Source organism: Myxocyprinus asiaticus, chromosome 1 (assembly GCF_019703515.2).
Source record: "Myxocyprinus asiaticus isolate MX2 ecotype Aquarium Trade chromosome 1, UBuf_Myxa_2, whole genome shotgun sequence".
In the NCBI taxonomy this organism is placed as follows: domain Eukaryota; kingdom Metazoa; phylum Chordata; class Actinopteri; order Cypriniformes; family Catostomidae; genus Myxocyprinus; species Myxocyprinus asiaticus.
This window is the reverse complement of record NC_059344.1, coordinates 57,655,344-57,674,489: the sequence shown is the minus strand read 5'-3', so window position 1 is coordinate 57,674,489 and position 19,146 is coordinate 57,655,344. Positions and strand designations below refer to the sequence as shown.

The following is a 19,146-nucleotide window of genomic DNA, read 5'->3' as shown; positions in this document are numbered from 1 at the left end:
TGGTATGGGCAGGCGTATGTTATGGACAACGAAAACAGGTGCATTTTATTGATGGCATTTTGAATGCACAGAGATACCGTGACAAGATCCTGAGGCCCATTGTTGTGCCATTCATCCACGACCATCACCTCATGTTGCAGCATGATAATGCACGGCCCCATGTTGCAAGGATCTGTACACAATTCCTGGAAGCTGAAAACATCCTAGTTCTTGCATGGCCAGCATACTCACCGGACATGTCACCCATTGAGCATGTTTGGGATGCTCTGGATCGGCGTATACGACAGCGTGTTCCAGTTCCTGCCAATATCCAGCAACTTCGCACAGCCATTGAAGAGGAGTGGACCAACATTCCACAGGCCACAATCAACAACCTGATCAACTCTATGCGAAGAAGATGTGTTGCACTGCGTGAGGCAAATGGTGGTCACACCAGACACTGACTGGTTTTCGGACCCCCCCGGACCCCCCCAATACAGTAAAACTGCACATTTTAGAGTGGCCTTTTATTGTGGCCAGCCTAAGGCACACCTGTGCAATAATCATGCTGTCTAATCAGCATCTTGATATGCCACACCTGTGAGGTGGATGGAGTATCTCAGCAAAGGAGAAGTGCTCACTAACACAGATTTAGACAGATTTGTGAACAATATTTGAGAGAAATAGGCCTTTTGTGTAGATAGAAAAAGTCTTAGATCTTTGAGTTCAGCTCATGAAAAATGGGGGCAAAAACAAAAGTGTTGCGTTTATAATTTTGTTAAGTGTAATTCAAAGTGATGTACTTACAACATCATAGTAGAGTGTCCCCCAAACTTTCCCTTTCTTATTTAAGCAGTTGGCTGGGCAATTGTACCTATGAAAGAAAAATTTCCAGTAAAATTTCTGAACTTCCCTTCAAATCTTTAAAGGAACATCAAATTATTTTACACTGACCTGTTGCAGGTTGCTCCTTTACACTTGTCCCTCATTTTTGTCTCGCACTTAATATTTTGAGCTGTAATGCAAAAAACAAAACAAAAACGAAGAAACTTTTCACATGAATGGCCAACTGTCAAGTTCAACCTTTGAAAGCATCCTGATGTATCCAAATGGATATGTTTATTTTTACCGTTTATTAATGCTGTAACCCTTATTGCTTTAATGTTAACCACCATTAAATAACTAACAATTGGCAAAATTTTAGAAAGGTATTACCTACAACAGTAGCAACAATGCCGAAATAGCTATTTGGTTATTAGTTAACATTATTTACCCCATCCGAGCGGCCTAGGTGATGTCACCCGAAAAAGAAAAACACTTGAGAAGCAGAGCAAGTTGTTACATTTTTATGAAAGATAACGAAGACAAACAGACTAGGAACGTTTATTAAGACAGTAATAGGGTCAATTTTGATTTCTTGTTGACTATAACTGGATAGTGATTTCCCAGCTGTTCAAATTCACCTAGATAGGTGGTGCTTGCAGACTTGGGTGAGGAGGGTCTGGTAGATTCGGGCCTCTTAGGGGTGGAGGGTTTGGACTGAGGCTTGGTTGGAGTTGAACGAGGTTGTAGAGGCCCCTGAGGCATCTCCACCTCATTCATATCTGGAGACTCATGATGTTCAGGGTCTCCTAAAAGTAAAACAAAACTCATGAATTATATATAGACGTTTATGAAATGCTTGGATAGAGTTGATTGTTCTATTCGTCCTCACCCTTGTAACAGAGGTTGTCCCTGCAGCCTCCTCCATAGCTTGGTGGGCATTGGGAGCAGGGGCGGCCATGTTGGTATGGGGCTTCCCCGATCCAGTTTCCCCTAGAAGAGGGCACAGGTTCAATGGAAGTTTAGAAATGATTGCAAAACCTGAACACTTGACTAAGAACTCAACAGATCAATCACTTTAATGCTCTTTGCACATTATTATCACACTCTCAAAGATCTCAAGACTGATCAAGGAAAACAATTCCCAGCTGCCAAATTAAATCATTAGCCTGGAAAAGAATAGCAAAGTCTGCCCATGTATTTCTTTCTTTTCTAAATCCTTCATTTACTTTTCTGTTTTCCTAAGGAAGGAACGGAGTTTATGGCTGCTGTGTTTTGAAGAATGGGATCTTCACTTTAAAATGTTTTGTTCCATGGTTTCGTCACCAGGAATAGTAATTAGGCATCTGGTGTTAAATGGACAGAAGTCAACGAAAGAAAAATAGTACAGTTACTGGTCTCACTTGGGTGAGTAGTTGCAGACGAGATAGATGGAATTCTCCCAGATCTCGCCCCATACATTCATACGTGGACACTGGTGCACTGCACAGCCCACACGGCTGGTTGTGGCCCAGACCAGCTGTAAACAAACAGACATTCCATTATTACTAGTGGTATATGATAAGGTAAGCATTCCTATCACTACTGTGCAAACGAAGAGTTAGGCATTTGAACAAACTCCTAAAATGTGCAGCTTGTTGAGGAGAGGTGTGCTAATACTTTTTTTAAGTGATGTGATTGAAGACTTTACCCTTGCAGACTAAAAAATGGTTGAAAAAACCAAAAATTGATCTGTTTCTCATCCACACCTATCATATCACTTCTAAAGACATGGATTTAACCACTGGAGTCGTATGGATCGCTTTTATGCTGCCTTTATGTAATTTTTGGAGCTTCAAAGGTCTGGTCACCATTCACTTGCATTGTATGGACCAAAAGAGCTGAAATATTCTTCTATAAATCTTCATTTGTGTTCAGCAGAAGAAAGAAAGTCACACGCATCTGGGATGGCATGAGGGTGAGTAAATGATGAAAGAATATTCATTTTTCGGTGAACTATTCCTTTAACTAAGGAAAACACCTTTATCCATTTCAGTCTCTCTCTCTTCAATATCTGATGGGTTGGGGAGGGGTGGCATATGTAAAACGTACCCAAGTACGAGTCTTATACCCAGTTTAATTTGATTGCGTATTATTTATTTCTCCATTGTTGTGCACTACTTTGATGGACCATTGAGTGAATCAATACCACTGGATGGACAATTCATTTTTGGGGTTTACTTAAAAGATGCAGGTGTCTTTATTGTTCTTGAAAGTGTAAAAGAGACCTTAATCCTTATCGACCCCCCTCTGATGAGGAAATGTTCCCAAGCAGGATGTGGTCCGCAGGCAGGGGCAACAGCAGTAGATTAATGGGGCCATGGGGGCAGAGAATACAGACAGCCCTGTTTCATTCTGCCCTGTTGGGGTGGAAAGAGAAGCACCTCAAGTGTGACCGGGGTAGTTTCCTGAAAAACGTGTGTGTGATTCCTTCCCTTCATCCACTCTTATCCACATAAACAAAGTAATGCTGGCATGCAGTCCATTGAGTTGCGGTCAAGGCCCTCGCTGATTCGGTTCAACACAATAGAGTTCAACGAGTGCAACCCGGCGGCACGAGCCAAACCATTTGACTGTAAAATGCAAGGAAGTGCTTACTCAGGCCGTTTTTTTTTCTTTCTTACATACAGTTAAACTGCATGCTGGGCTTCTCAATACTCGTTCAGGAATGCACTTCCTGTGCTGAGGCCACAGGCGGTGTCGGCCATGGGACAATGATTCAGCAAAGGCATCCACCTCAATATATCTTCCTCTCCTGTCTAACAAGACATAAGATGAAGGTTAAAGCTGTTTCCTGAGGGATCGTCTGGCACTGAGAAGCTTGCAGGCCCTGCAGACCTGTTCTCCTACACTAGGCACGTGAGAACAATGAGATTCGGTGCACAGACTTGGCATGGATTTCCAGTGTCTCTGCGTTCAAAGGAATTGGGTCAAATAGGAAAGTGATCTAGGAGGCTGGGAACGGCTTCCAGATGGCTGTGACCTGCTTTCAGAGGGCCAGTGATAGGGGAACATGCATTTTCATGAACTCATCCCAGCGATAAAATTAAGTCTGAGCGGACAGGACGCCAGCGCTCAGCTCCTCTTCCATTTTCAGTTTCGTCCTTTGTCCTCATTTGCTTTCTCTGTTACTGTCTCTCTCTTACTTTGGTTGTTCTCATTTTCCTACTCTTTTCTTTTTTGTGCATTACATCGGTTTAATCTGGCATGTCCAGTATGTTTTGATGGTATACACATTACTCTTTTGAATGCAATACTTTAATGGGGAAAGGGAGCCAATAGGTGAGTGTAGATTAAAACAGCATGAGAATCGCAGAAAATCATTGGTTGCTTGTGAGTACTACTGCAGTGGCCCCAAAAGGTATTTGGACACTTAAAATGTATAAAGCCACTCTTAAAAATGTAAAAATGTCATTACATTTGATATAAAATATTAAAACAAGAAAAAACAAGCATCTGCAAACAGGCCTTATTTTTAGAATGAACATTGCAATGTCTTTTAACCAGCTGGTCCCAAGATGATTTGTAGTGGATGTATGAAGTCAGTTCACCTCAAGTTTACTTAAGCATGTGTCCTAGCAGTGTAACCACAGGTGTAGTTCATTTTGAACTGTATGTATTTTTTATTTAAAACATAATTCTTTTTGTGAAATGTTTTGCTTGAAACGTGTGCTCATGCTATCTTTCTTTAAAATAAATGCCACTTGGTTTGATATTTTGTTACTTAAAGGGATAGTTCACCCAAAAATGTAAATTAGCTAATTCTTCAAGCTCTGTTGGTCCTCACAATACAAGTGAATGTTGACCAGAACTCAGATGGTCTAAAAACGACATAAAGGCTGTATAAAAGTAATCCATAAGACTCCAGTGGCTAAATCCATATTTTTAGAAGCGGTATGATAGATGAAGGTGAGAAAAGATCAATATTTAAGTCCTTTTTTAATATAAATCTCCACCTTTGACCAGCCCCGACCAGCAGGTGGCTAAAAGTGAAAGTCACATCCACACCAGAATGTGGAAGTGAAAGTGTAGATTTACAGAAGAAAAGGACATCAGTATTTATATGTTTCTAAACCAAACCTATCATATCAATTCTGAAGATATGGATTTATCCACTGGAGTCATATAGATTACTTTTATGCTGCCTTTATGTACTTTTTGGACCTGAGTTCTGATCACCATTCACTTGCATTGGACATAATGAGCTGAAATTATCTTCTAAAAATCTTCATTTGTGTTCAGCAGAAGAAAGAAAGTCACACGCATCTGGGATGGCATGAGGGTGAGTAAATGATGAGAGGGATGATTTTTGGGTGAACTATCCCATTAAGAGTGACTGGGGCCACTGTACATTACTGTGTTAGATCTGGGGTTTTCAAACTGGAGTCCGGGGACCCCCATGGGTTCACAAGGGAGTGCGCGGAAATCCCCCCCCCCCAAAAAAAAAGCAAAAAAAAAAAAAACAACGTTTGATATTACCGAATTTTACATTAATATTTTGTTCTGCTTTCTAATGTCTGGTTGGAAATCATGAGATCAATCACAATTATTTGATTCTATTGACAGCCCTAGTTTTAACTGTAAGAAATATTAATAAAAAAAAATCTGCATATAGGTTTATAATTAAAAATATATATATTTTTTGAACCTTTAGTTGTCACCTTTAGCTTGCTCTCTAGGTGTTGTAAGGCCATACTCAGATTAAAGCTTCTTTGGAATAATTTTTATATTTAATAATATTTATAATTAATTAATATTTATTTTTCATTTTTAAAAATATTTATTGTGAATGCGTTATACAAATGCCTTTGAATTGAATATACATACATTAATAGTTAAAATAAGACGGTAAAGAAAAAACACTATACACTTAATACAAAATAACTGTTTTTGGAACTATTTATTTATAATAAAGGGCATCATCATATTTGGGGATCCTAGGCATCAAAAAGTTTGATAACCCCTGTTTTGGATGACACTTTCATGCTCTTGTTGAACCTGCATTGATATCTTTTTTTTTCTCTCTCTGTCACTCTCTTTTTTGGGATGCTAATGAACAGCAGTGTTCAGGGCTGCATTCCATATGCTGCTTTTAAGGTGCTTTTGAATACGTACCTCTGCATATATGCAGGTCACACATGCTACTTGTTAAACACCACTGTTGAGGAGCAACACGTGCACACCTTTGCACGAAATGTTTTTCATCATAAACAATGCAATAAATCATGTGGACTGAATCATGTAGTTTAGATTTATTCACAGAGAGAACATTGTTTGTAAACTGCTATAGTAGTATAAAGTAGTGTTGACAGTAAAAAGTCTCTACCACTCCCTCACCTGGGTATAATGTGTACACATGGGTCCGGAGCAGCGCTCGGGGCACCAAGGATTGCACTCATGAGGGTAAGGGTAGGTATAGTCCTTCACCTCGTCATACCACGCCTGCACGTGGTAGGCAGGAGAGCGGTACCTGTCATGGCAGAAACAGAATAATTGAATAAAATCACAGGAACATAGCACCCGCTTTAAAGAGTTAGTGGGTGAGAGGGAAAGGGAAGTACACTCCTAAAAAAAAAGTGTTTTATAGGTAACATGCACTTACATTTCTTAATTTGGAAGATGCCTTTGTACAAAGCAACTTAAAGTGCATTCAAGGTATACAACATAGCAGCATGTACTCTACTGTATGTTCCCTGGGAATCAAACCCATGACCTTGGCATTCAGGATTCCCACACCTTTTGACCAATGAAGTGTCATTATTATTCAAGATTGTTCATGATTATTCATGTTTCATTAAATTCATGATTTCATTATTATTTGATAAGGGTTTCAAAAAACTTTTTTGAGATTGCTTGGAGCGAATTTCCATTTATATGTCAAGTGCCATCCTTTGGATTTAAAGGGGACTTATTTTGCAAAATTCACTTTTACATGGTGTTTGAACATAAATGTGAGTCGGCAGTGTGTGTACACAACCACCCTACAATGTTAAAAGTCCACCCACTCCTCTTCCTTATATTTTTATAAATCAAAAACAGTGTCTCAAAATGACTGGTTTTGGTATGCGCTCTAAAGTGACGTCACTTTAGAGCAGGCCACGCCCACGACTGGTGACGGACTCCACCCTATTATCATAGATCCTCCCCTGAGTGATTGACACACAGTCCTCCATTTTTTTCTGCGCTGGAGCAGCTACAGTGAGAAGAATAATGTCTCAGCTTCATAAGCGTCATAAGTGTTCTGTTGTTGGCTGTAAAAGTGAACATAAGAGTCTTCATGTACTCCCGGCATCAGAGCCACTGAAGACGCAGAGGACAAGTTTTGTTTTTGAAAAAAATGTTCCCCAAAACATATCAAAATTTGTGTATGTTTGAGCAAATAATTTTACACTGGACTGCTTTGTGAATGAAGGTCAATATAAAGCAGGATTTTCTAAATATTTGATTCTCAAGCATGGATCAGTACCAACTGTTCGTGTTCCAGCTTTATATCCTGAAGATGTAAGTATCGCACTTTATATTTTGTGAATGTTTGCAAATCGCATGATGCAAGACAACCCCCTAAAATGTCATGTCTCGTTATAGCGCATAGCTAACGTCATTACAGTATATTTTTGTGTTGCTCATCCATCGTTGCTAAATGGCTAAAAAACACTCCGGTATTTACGGTGTCAGTCATATTGGTTCTGATTTGTTGTTGCTATAGTATCCGAAGCACAAGCTGTAAAGGCACAGCCCTATTCCGGAAAGGGGGCGGGGAGCAGCAGCTCATTTGCATTTAAAGAGACACACACGAAAACAGCGTGTTTTTGATTCCACCCAAAAAGAGGCATTTACAACATGGTATAATAAATGATCTGTGGGGTATTTTGAGCTGAAACTTCACAGACACATTTTGGGGACACCTGAGACTTATATTACATCTTGTAAAAAGGGGCATAATAGGTCTCCTTTAAAGGAATGTTCCATGTTCAATACAAGAAAAGCTCAATAAACAGGATTTTTTTTTTTTTTTTTTTTTTTTGCGGCTGCAAAATGTTGACTACCGCAGAAAATGATTTTGACTGGACCCTCGTTTTTGTTTTTGTTTTTTTAAAGAAAAGCAAAAATTCTGGTTAGAGTAAGGCACTTACAATGGAAATTAATGTGGCCAATCCATAAAAGTTAAAATACACACCATTTCAAAAGCATCGCCAAGCATTATATGTGTTAACATGATTTTAGTGTGTTAAAATCTCTGTTCTATATGATTTTAGTTTGATTACATTTTTTACAGGGTTTCCCAGCGTTGCAAAGTTGTAATATTGGATAGAACTTTAGACTGTTAGGGTTAGTACAAAGTCTGTCTAGCAAGTCAGTCCACTGTCGGCCATCTTTGGAATGCTCCTGGGAGGCTATTTCTGGTCATGCCGGTGCAGCTCCTATCTACTTGAATGGGGGAACACCGAAATCTCCAAAATGGTTGGTCAAGATTATGATCAAAGAACATATTTCAAATCAGCAATAAAATCAGACAACACTGGTATCATAAATTGTGCTTCTTTACCTCAGATTATGCTGAAAAAACGCAATTCTACCAGTTTGTTTTTGCTAATGCACATGCACATTCTCGAGTTGATTGACAGGCAATGTCTGTATCTAAAAGGTGATTGGCTCTTTAACCTGTATGATGGGATTTCCAGTCTACATCCATTGACCGTTGGGCGTTCCAGTTTCTCCCATTCATTTAAATAGAAGTGGCCCATCTCTGCTAAATAGTCTCTGGGTTAGCACGTGATTTTATCACACTAAAATCATGTTAACATGTGTAATGTTTACATCTTGTGGCTATTATTTTGAAACAGTGTGTATGTTAACGTTTATATGGACTGGCCCCATTCACTTCCATTGTAAGCGCCTTACTGTTACCACGATTTATGCATGTGTGGATGTTGTATTTTGTCTTTGCTTTATGCAAAGCATAATTTAAATGAATTCAAACCAACTTAATACTGTTCACAATACTTTACACTGTCTTTTAACTGTTAAACGTCTGGCGCACCACGTCACGTGACAACAGCATGACAACGATTTCCGTAAAGTGCTCCTACGGGCGTAGCACCAACAAAAGTGCCTCTGGTAAGAAATCTCTATGACAATCTCTAAAACCTGTTTGTTAGCAAAGAGTAGTGTCTCTAATTTCGTTTTATATGCCGCTTTAAACAATCTATTCATTTTTTTGCGTGTCAGCGTGCTGATAAACATGAAGTCCACGTATGTGAAAAATGGGACCTTATTCCCTCAAAAGTTGAAAAAACATGCTAGTTATTTTTAATAACTTTCAACATTAACACATCTGTGGGTCATTTTGCCTCATTTTAACATAAATTTTGTTATATTCATATATTTTTTTTTATCACAGTACAATATGGTTCGATTTATTAACATTAGTAAATACATTCCTATATTTACTGTGCATTTTCAAATTGAGAATAAATGTATTCATCCAAAAGTTGAAAAATGTTGCTTCCAGAGGCTTTCAGAGGAATTAGGATGAAAATAAGTTGCATTTCGAACTGTTCTGAGACCAGTGCAGACAGACAGCAGACTGGAGGCTAAGTCATTATCCAAACTGGGAGCAAGGGTGCGTCCTATATCTTTCTATGCAACTAAGTGCATTCACCCCTAAAATCCGACCAAACGTTCAGTTTCAGGCTGCAGATGATGTTTGGACAGCTCAACATGTTTGGCAGACATGGGACAATGATAATCAGTACATAGATTCAGAATTTATAATATATAATTTTATTTTAACATGTTTGGCAGTGATTGGATGATGCTGGCCTTTACTTTGAATAATAATTATTCATTCAGCTTTATAGAAAATCAGCTGCAATGTCTATAACATCTTAATGTATATATTTTAAAAGAAATTTAAGACTTTAAAGACTCCTTTAAATCCCCATTTTTATTATTTTCCAGGCCTGGAAATAACAATATATTTCCAGGTTTTCACAACTGTTAACACCATGCTCTACCAGATGAGCTACAGGAAAATACATTTATGGGGTTTGTAAATGTGTGTGCACTCATACCTGCCCCAGTGCACTGCCAGGTTCTGCCCAATGGACTTGAGCAGATCTTGAGGTCCATGTTCCCACTGGCACTGTTCTGCCCAATAAGTCGCTGACTTCTCCAGTTCTTCATCCCATACCTGGTAATATACACACAAGCACATTCACACTCTCTGCAGACATAGAGCCAACACACCAGGCTTATAATTTTCATACAAAATACTGCACATGCAGACTTTCCCGGGTAATTCCCTATGTCTTCCTCTTGCTCTCCGTCTTCACTATGGGACTGGGAATCAGGCACAATACAACTAAAACATTGGCTACAGGCATGTACATGGCTCACATCCACTATAAATCCCCGGCAATCAGGGTTAAATGAGACAAATTTCCCAAGCTTATTTCTCCACCTATTGGAAAATAGGAACACCTCACACACTCACTCAATACACAGAACAGGGATCTGCACATCTAAGGAACTCTCAGTAAATTTCCAACAGCGTGACACATTCTCACACATTCTGTAACCTCAGTTCTGTTCAACGCCACGTTTCTGAAACCCCTAGTTGTTCACTGAGGCCTGAGTTCTGAAACTCCTGCTTGTGGTAGATGACTCATAACTGCTTCTCTCAAAAGCATTAAAGGGATAGTTCACCCAAAAATTAACATTCTGCGATCATTTAGTCACCCTGGTGTTATTTTAGACCATACGCCTTTCTTTCTCATGAAACACAGGAGATGTTATGCAGAATGGTGGCCTTAGTCACCACTTAATTTCATTGTATGGAAAAAATATGCAGTAAAAGTGAATGGTGACTGAGATTAATGATGACAAAATGTTCATTTTGGGGTGATCTATGCCTTTACAAGGCAGCATAACTACAGGTGCTGTGTCCGAAACCAGGAAAATGCTGCCTCCTGAGGCTGTATACGGAGGTTGGAAGGGAGCAAGGCACATCAAAATCCAATGTTCGTGTCACATCCTGTCTACTGAGATACCGTCATCTGATTGATTTTTAAAGGCAGCATAGATGTATCCTTTGCTGCCTAGGAAATCCCACAATCCTATGCGCGCCGTTCCACAATGGTTGAGCTGAAGAAGAAAAAAATGGCGGCCGAAGAGGCAGTTGATAGCCAATTTGTGAATAAATGTTTTTATTCACTTTTTCCAACATCTGATTCCATTTCAAGCGAGATAGTAGTATTGTAGTTATTAAATTTACACTTGGTTATCACCAAAACTCTCTTGATTTTGTTCTAGATTATTAAACCATTCAATCCGGGGGGGTCACGTGACGCCATGCGAGGAGCAGACATGTGAGCGGCTAGCTCTGCGCACTTTGCTGGTTTTTTGATTATTTTTATGTTATAACCGGTGAGATTCGATACATCCAATTACATATTTATTCTCTGAGGTAAACATGGCAAAGTCAAAATCCTCAGTCTCTGGAGACATTAAAAGACACTTATGTGTTCAAGCTGAGGCCTCTGATGGGACTGCGAGCCGGGGACTCGATTTGGAAGGCACGTCGGGAGATGAAATCCAGCGTCAACTGTCCAACATCTCGGTGATTCTGACGAAGGTTGTTGCTGACTTGGAGGATTTCACTGTAATACGTCGATCGATTACGGCGATGGAAACAAAATTCTCTGAATTGGTCACAAGAGTGACAGAAGTTGAAAAACGAATCGATTATCTGGAATCATCGGAAAGGGAATTATCCGCTAATCCGCCCGCGTCCAAAATAGACTTGGAACACATTTTAGGAAAACTTGAACATTTCGAAAATATGAACCGAAGGAATAACATACAAATTGTTGGAATTCCTGAGCATGAAGAGGGCAGAGATATGGTGAAATTCCTGGACAAGCTCTTCCCGAGTCTGCTCGACATGGCAGGCCATAAGCTGGAAATCGAGCGAGCTCACAGAGTCCCGGCTCGCAGATCTGCTGGAGGAGACAGGCCCTGATCGATTCCCACAGGAAGCTGAAGGAGATGTTTTTTAGAAGGCTGGGGAAATGGGATTTGTTTGTCAAGAAGTGTGTGTTGGGGGGGGGGGGGTGTTATTTGGCTTTTTTCGATGGTTCTTAGGGAATGGCTGTGGAGAGGGATTTGTAGTTTAGTTGGGTATGTGTTTTATTGATTTTGTTTGAATGTATATCTTGTTTTTTTTTATTTATTTTTTGTGTTTATTTTATTTTGATGATTTAATTGTTGGTGACCACAGTACTGCATGTTTGGCGGGGGGGTGATAATGTTAATAATTGATTACATTTTTTATGTTGTGATTGTATGTTTTATTTTTGGAATCAAAATAAAATTGTTAATAACAAAAAAAACATTCAATCCAATCGAACCACAATGAAGAAGACAAATTAAATTTAGTGGACACCAGATGGCGATAATCAGTTGCTGGTATCCTAGCAACCATGTGGCATTATGCTGCCTCAGTAGCCTGTCCAAAACCAGTTTCTGGAGGTAGCTTCGTACGCAAACGCTGTCTGTTGAGTCAATAACTGATAGGGCAGAGAGGCAACAAGACAGCTGCCTTTGGTTTCGAACGCAGCCTACATCCTAGGCCATTTCTCATACGTAAATGAGCTCATCTCTTATACTGTAATGATTTTATACTGTTAATCTCTGGCTCTGTTCTCCACCTGTGTCTGGCTCTCTCTGCAGGCAGCTAAGCCTCAATGTAATTTTCTCTAAAGTAAGAATGCACCTCACCACACTGGCTTCTCTCCTCCCTAATGTGTTCATCTTTTCCAAACAGGATAACGGTTGTAAAATCAACATGACTCTTCCAATGAACACAGTGGGACCCGGCACCTACGAACCATAAAATATTTACTACACTAGAAAAAAGATGACTGCAGCTAACACAGAATGCAATTAGTACAAATCAGTGCCATTAACTTCTATAGAGTGTTGGTTTTGTACAGCTCTCAGCATGTGTGTTCGATATAAAAACAATGCCTTTGCTTCAGGCTAAACTCATAACTCTACAGCTTTGTTACAATCCTAGTGACCTGCCTTGCTCTATATTATCTACATAGGCAGCTACTGTATATTCTAAGGCCAGAAACATACTTTACCCAAGTAGGTTATGTGTATGCCGATGCGAGCGCTTGGTCAACGCATTGCCAATGCACCATTCGGTTGAACATAATGTGCGTTCTTGCGTAACTGTGGTGGTTACAAACCTCAGTACTCAAGGGGGCGATAAAGTGTGAACCTTCAAAAGTCTACGCCTTTAAAGTGGATGTGTTATTATTCAGGTAAGTTGCTAGAAATATATTGACTTGGGGCCTGGGTAGCTCAGTGGTAAAAGACACTGGCTACCACCCTGGAGTTCGCTATTTCAAATCCCAGGGCGTGCTGAGTGACTCCAGCCAGGTCTCCTAAGCAACCAAATTGGCCCGGTTGCTAGGGAGGGTAGAGTCACATGGGGTAACCTCCTCGTGGTCACTATAATGTGGTTTGTTCTCGGTGGGGTACGTGGTGAGTTGAGCGTGGAAGCCTCCACACACGCAATGTCTCCGTGGCAACGCGCTCAACAAGCCACATGATAAGATGCGCGGGTTGGCGGTCTCAGACAAGGAGGCAGCTGGGATTTGTCCTCCGCCACCCTGATTGAGGTGAATCACTACGCGACCACAAGGACTAAGGGGGAAAATCAAAAAAAAAAAAAAATATATATATATATATTGACTTTAACTTACTTGCTCAACAATATTTTCTTCAAACTTTTTCTTCACCATAACAGTTGTTGACTTGAAAAATAGAAAACTCATTGTAGAAGTGTACAGTTCACACTAATGGCCGCTATAGCACCCCTTGTGGCAACGCTGAAATTACGACACATACTTGCGTTGTTATAAATTGCGGTCTGACATATTTTGGAATGCAACTACATATGAAATTGAGCTTGCGTAGCAAGACGTGTCTGTACTCACATTCTTGCAAAGAGTAGCCTGTTTCTTGGGGGCCATTTTGCATTAAAAAAATGCTGGACGAAGCACGCTGAATACAACAGAATACAGGTGTCTCAAGAAGCGTTTTTAATAGTTGAAGTTCTTTTGTGCAAGACACTGAAAAGAAAACAGTGAAATGCGGCGCAACGGTCAAAGATGCCCGTCTAGCGCATGTTTACACAGAAAAACAATTAAACGGTGTGAACAGCCCCTAAGGCACCATCCTAACTATAAAAAAAAAACTTATAAGTAACTGAATTGGAACATTCTACATAGGTAGTAACTCTGTATGCCACACAAATACCACTCCTCACGTGAAGTGCGCAAGAGAGTCGACAAACAATTGATTTCAGTAGAGTTTGATGTTAGCATGTTGCTAAGCTGACAGTGTGACATCTAATAAGCATTAATAATACATATCACACATAAATACTGGGCAAAAAAGATTGACTGAATTAAATTAGATTTAACTATTTTTATAATTGATACTTTTTTTACTTGAATTGATTGTTATACTAAATTGATAGATTAAATGAAATTTATAAGTTCATTTATAATCAGTATTTCTCTCTTGGATGAAAGAAATTGCTTGTCATGCATTCTAAGATTGACATCCCTATAAAGAATACAAGCAATGCTGTCCAAAATAAGGCATCTTAGAAGGCAGCATCAAGTTTTTAACAGCCTTTGTTGCGAGTGCGCCTATGATGACTTCAAATGCTATCTAGGTAGGCAGCTCTCTAGGTTTTGTAACACATTCTTCTAGTTCCTGCTTTTGTTAAGGTGAAGTTTTCATCTCAGCTACTTTTAGCTTCAGTCTCTCTGTACAGACCCTTGTCAATACATAAATCAAAAAGACGAAAAGGCTGTTAATGTAAAATGCCTTAAATTGTGTTTCATTCTTACCATGTACTCCATGTTGGAGGCAGTGGGATACACCCCACCTCTCAGTTTGTTGTGTAGTTGCAGGATCTCCTCCCGGTCTGACCACCGGATGGCTCTGCGGGTGCGTAAAGGCGCACCGGCGTTTGTGCTATTGGGCTCTAACTCATCCTGGTAGCGTTGCAATAGCTGCCTGAGCTCCAGAGAATCGGGCAGGAACAGAGAAGTAGCCAACCTGGCACTAAGGAATAGCAGCACAAAGGAAACGAATCTGTGCATGGCAGCGGTAACAGCAGTGTTGATGCTTTCAGGGTCAGACTACAGTAGATAGCCTGGTGTGAGTGAGTCTTTAGGATCTGGAAGAAAATATGGTTTCCATGAGCACAAATGTTGGAAGAGTTGTATTAAACAAACACAGCAAACGCTGGATGGTTGAAACGTGTCTATGTGTTTACTCACAAAGAGGAATAAGTGCTTCAAAGAGGAATTTGCATAATGCATTTCATTAGTCACTCTTATTGCAATCTGACTAAACAAACACCAAAAATAGCTGAACACAAACAGAACGCAATAATGGCAAGCATAGTCAGGAATCTGAGGGTTGCTGTTCTAGAATTACAGAAGTTGAGTGGTATATACACAAAGTCGTGCAGTAACTGCTTCTTTGTTGAAACTCATGCTAGTCCCTATTTGGGTTTATCTCACGAATACATGTCTAGATTTTATTTCATCCCAAAATCAAAACAAAAAATGATTTGCATACAGAAATAAAAGAGTGTTTTTTTACTCATTATGGCAGTGAATATCTCAGCTCTGTTGGTGCATTGTTATTCTCTTGAGACTAAAATCTGTTTTCCAAGTGATTTTTTCTTTTGAACAAATTAAGAAGACTCGATTAATTAGTTAATGACATACAGAGAAACATCATCTTGGCGTTAATTCACTCCACTAAATAACAATGAAACTAAATGTGACATTTATTGTAATAATAGGCTTTTGTGGAAACATTGATTCATGTTCTTCAATTGTTGTTAATAAATATCTTGCATGATGTAAACACAGTTAAAAAAAAAAAAAAAGCTATGCAACAGAGTGAAATCCATTAAATGAACACATATTAAAGTGCCAATGGGGGCTGAGCTCCCCTAAGATTGAAATCCTAGAATCGCCCCTGGGTTAAATTAATGTCTTCTGAAGTGATAGGTGTGGGTGAGAAACAGATAGATATTTAAGTCCTTTTTTACTATAAATTCTCCTCCCTGCCCAGTAGGGGGTGATATACACAAAAATGCGTGAAAGTGAAAGTGGACATTTATAGAAAAAAAAAAAAAAGGACTTAAATATTTATCTGTTTTTCACCCACACCAATCCTTTTGCTTCTTAAGACATGGATTTAACCACTGGAGTCGTATGGGTTACTTTTATGCTGCCTTTAAGTGCTTTTAAGAGCTTCAAAATTCTGGCCACCATTCATTACTGAGATAATACAACAATTACAAAACAAATCCCCTTTGTAATCTGCATATCAAACCCACAACATAACAAAAAGCTCAAACTACTCAGCCTGATCTCCTTCGATTAGATTTTTTAGTTTGATGGACCAGCAGATCTGTTTGGTCTCCACAGGCTTGGGATCTAGACACACACTGACTGAACATATTTGTTTGCTAAATTAACTCTTCTAGTGAGAGTGGGTTTAGACACACTCTAAAAGAGTTTAGAGTTTTGACATTATCATACAGTATATAGAAACACAATATTCGCTGCCCTTGGCTAACTCTACCCAGTCGACCTCAGAGTGGAATCATCCAGGATTGGACAGGACAAGGGCTGAGAATGAATGAGAGAGAAGAGCAAAGTGAATTTGAGTTATTTAGTGGGAGGAGGAAGGCAACGAGACATGGCACCCTACAAGTGGCCGCTTAGAGCTCACAGATCTCATGCCAATGTCACCAACATGTGAAATAACAAGCCTCAGAATCATCATGCTTACCATGCAATAACACTCCAATTCCCTCTCTTTCTGACTCTCCCTAACGGCTCCCTAATTTCTCTCTCTCTCTCTCTCTCTCTCTCTCTCTCTCTCTCTCTCTCCGCAAAGCCTGTACATCCAACACTCGGTCTGTGTAGTCTAAACACAGCCTTTGCTTCAATTCTAACTGCTTCTCTCTCTGCCTCTCTCTTTCTTTCTAATTCACATTCAGTGCCATCTCATCCCTCTTCTGAATTTTATGCTACCATGACAGACACAGCAGCCAGGAAAATGCCAACCAGGCTCCTGGCTCACGTAAGCATGAGCCAAAATATTGCCAGGAGGTCCATCTGCATGTTTGAATGAAAATGCAGGTCAGATCTTCACATTGAGCTTTTTTCTTCCATTGTACAAATTATCATGACATTTCAAGCAGTGTGACATTTTATACTTTATCTTGAATAATTTTAACAGCATTTTTCTAATTCAAATTCACTTTTCTAATTCTTGTACTCTTCAAAAATCCATTTGTAACACTGCAGGATTAAGTGGACTGCAAAAAGTGATTAAAATGGCAAAACACTTAAATGTAAAACTGGTATTTTAAGCTAAAGCTAAATATTTGCCTAAAATCTTGATGTTAAAAAAAATCATGGGACATTATATTTGTCAACTAGCCTACCTATAAACATTACAGATGGAAATGGTAAGGTGAAGAGAATGTTATAACAGTATGACATTAATGCAAACAATACTGCAATATAAGACAGCTGAACCACTTATACATTGTCCAGCTTGCAAGCATAAGGACAGATCATTAGATTGCACAGACTTACTATGTGGACCCTTACCAAAAAAATAAATAAAATAAAAAAACAGAAGAACAGAAAATAACTCATGCACGGATACATTCAACTATACAGACTAAATTTAGATGCAATGCATTAAATGCATCAAAATAAAATGCATTCAAAATGTCTATGAAGAATTTACATTTGGCAGTTTAACTTCATGCAGAAACTGAAACACAATTTACCTAGTTTGAGTCTTCTCCAAGAGGTATTCCAGGGGTTTCTGCAGCTCAGTATCTTCTCGTGGCTGGAGTATTTTCCTTCAGAGTCAAACAAGCGTGAGTGGTTTTGGCTGTTTGGCACGAGATGGGGAGATTGGTGACTCGGGAGTGAGTCGGTGCAGGCAGCGCAGAGCCTTTTATAGAGAAGGAGAGCTCCGTAAAGAGAAGGAGGGGGAGGCTGAGGATGGTTCTGTTCTTGGTAAACATCAGGCGCTCTGACGAACGATGTCAAGTTGAACGTAAATTATCGGCAACCACACCTCCAGATGCGTCCAACCGGTTACTCAAGACCACACGAAAGGATGACTGATGACGAACTATTGATATGTAGGTAATATTGGGGCCAGAATAACTAACTAAAAGTGGATATGCTTCATTTGGTCATTTCAGCGTAAAGTAACAAGACCAAAACATTTTAGTGGATCGTTTTGCTCAGATGGTTTACGTAAATAAACTGGTTACAAATAGCGATTCGCCAATTCACTTCTAAGAAGCGTTAAGAAGTCCAATTCATTTGAGTGAATCGGTTCCTTCGGACAGTTCATGCAAATAAACCAGTTCAAATAAACGATTTATCTACCTATACATTTGAGCACCTGCGCAGAAGTCAACACGGCTTCTTTTTTGAAAGCGACATATTTATACAAATATTCCATATATTTCAATGTTTCATTTTGTATAAACTGTATTTAGTAGGCTATAGGCCAATGTTCTAATTATGTTCAATATAACGTTGTCACCCTAATTGAGATCTTCAATGTTATTGTGCCAGATAAATACTGTTCTGATTGTAAAATTAAATACAATCTGATTACTTATTATTATTATTATTAAATACTGTATATTATTATTATAAAAATAAAATAATAGTATATAATTACACTGTACTGGCTTAACTGTAATTGCTTAATGTAGTTAGCTACTTTTCCTTAGTATCTTGTTTAGTAGCTAATTACTTTTTTAAAAGAGTAATTTGACTGTAGTTTAGTTACTTTAAGTTATAAGTAGCTTGTAACCTGGCAAGCTACAGTTTATATACAGGACATACACATGTACTATATAGAATATACTGTATATACAGTATACGGCGCTCCCCTTAAGAACAAATTACTTTTAAATCGTAACATATATACACTACCGGTCTAAAGATTTGAAACACTTGACTGAAATGTTTCTCATGATCTTAAAAATCGTTTGATTTGAAGGCGTATGCTTAAATGTTTGAAATTGTTTTGTAGACAAAAATATAATTGTGCCACCATATTAATTTATTTCATTATAAAACTATAATTTAATTAAATGTTTTTTTTTTTTTTTAAATTGCTGACTTGGACCAAATAATAAAGAAAAGC

The 19,146-nt window shown here is 39.0% G+C and overlaps 1 protein-coding gene across 1 annotated transcript in view; it reads right to left on the bottom strand.

The window, feature by feature from the left end:
* Window positions 1-17,907, bottom strand: part of LOC127419193 (cysteine-rich secretory protein LCCL domain-containing 2-like) — a 31,021-nt gene extending 13,114 nt beyond the window's left edge. The window contains exons 1-9 of the mRNA XM_051660767.1: window positions 17,759-17,907; window positions 14,775-15,106; window positions 9,915-10,033; window positions 6,178-6,310; window positions 2,205-2,320; window positions 1,694-1,794; window positions 1,443-1,610; window positions 934-994; window positions 787-853 (exon numbers count right to left, since the gene is read on the bottom strand). Of these exons, the coding sequence (XP_051516727.1) occupies window positions 787-853; window positions 934-994; window positions 1,443-1,610; window positions 1,694-1,794; window positions 2,205-2,320; window positions 6,178-6,310; window positions 9,915-10,033; window positions 14,775-15,029 (1,020 nt within the window). The 5' untranslated portion in view covers window positions 15,030-15,106; window positions 17,759-17,907. The remainder of the gene's footprint in view (window positions 1-786; window positions 854-933; window positions 995-1,442; window positions 1,611-1,693; window positions 1,795-2,204; window positions 2,321-6,177; window positions 6,311-9,914; window positions 10,034-14,774; window positions 15,107-17,758) is intronic.
* Window positions 17,908-19,146: the final 1,239 nt, after the last annotated feature.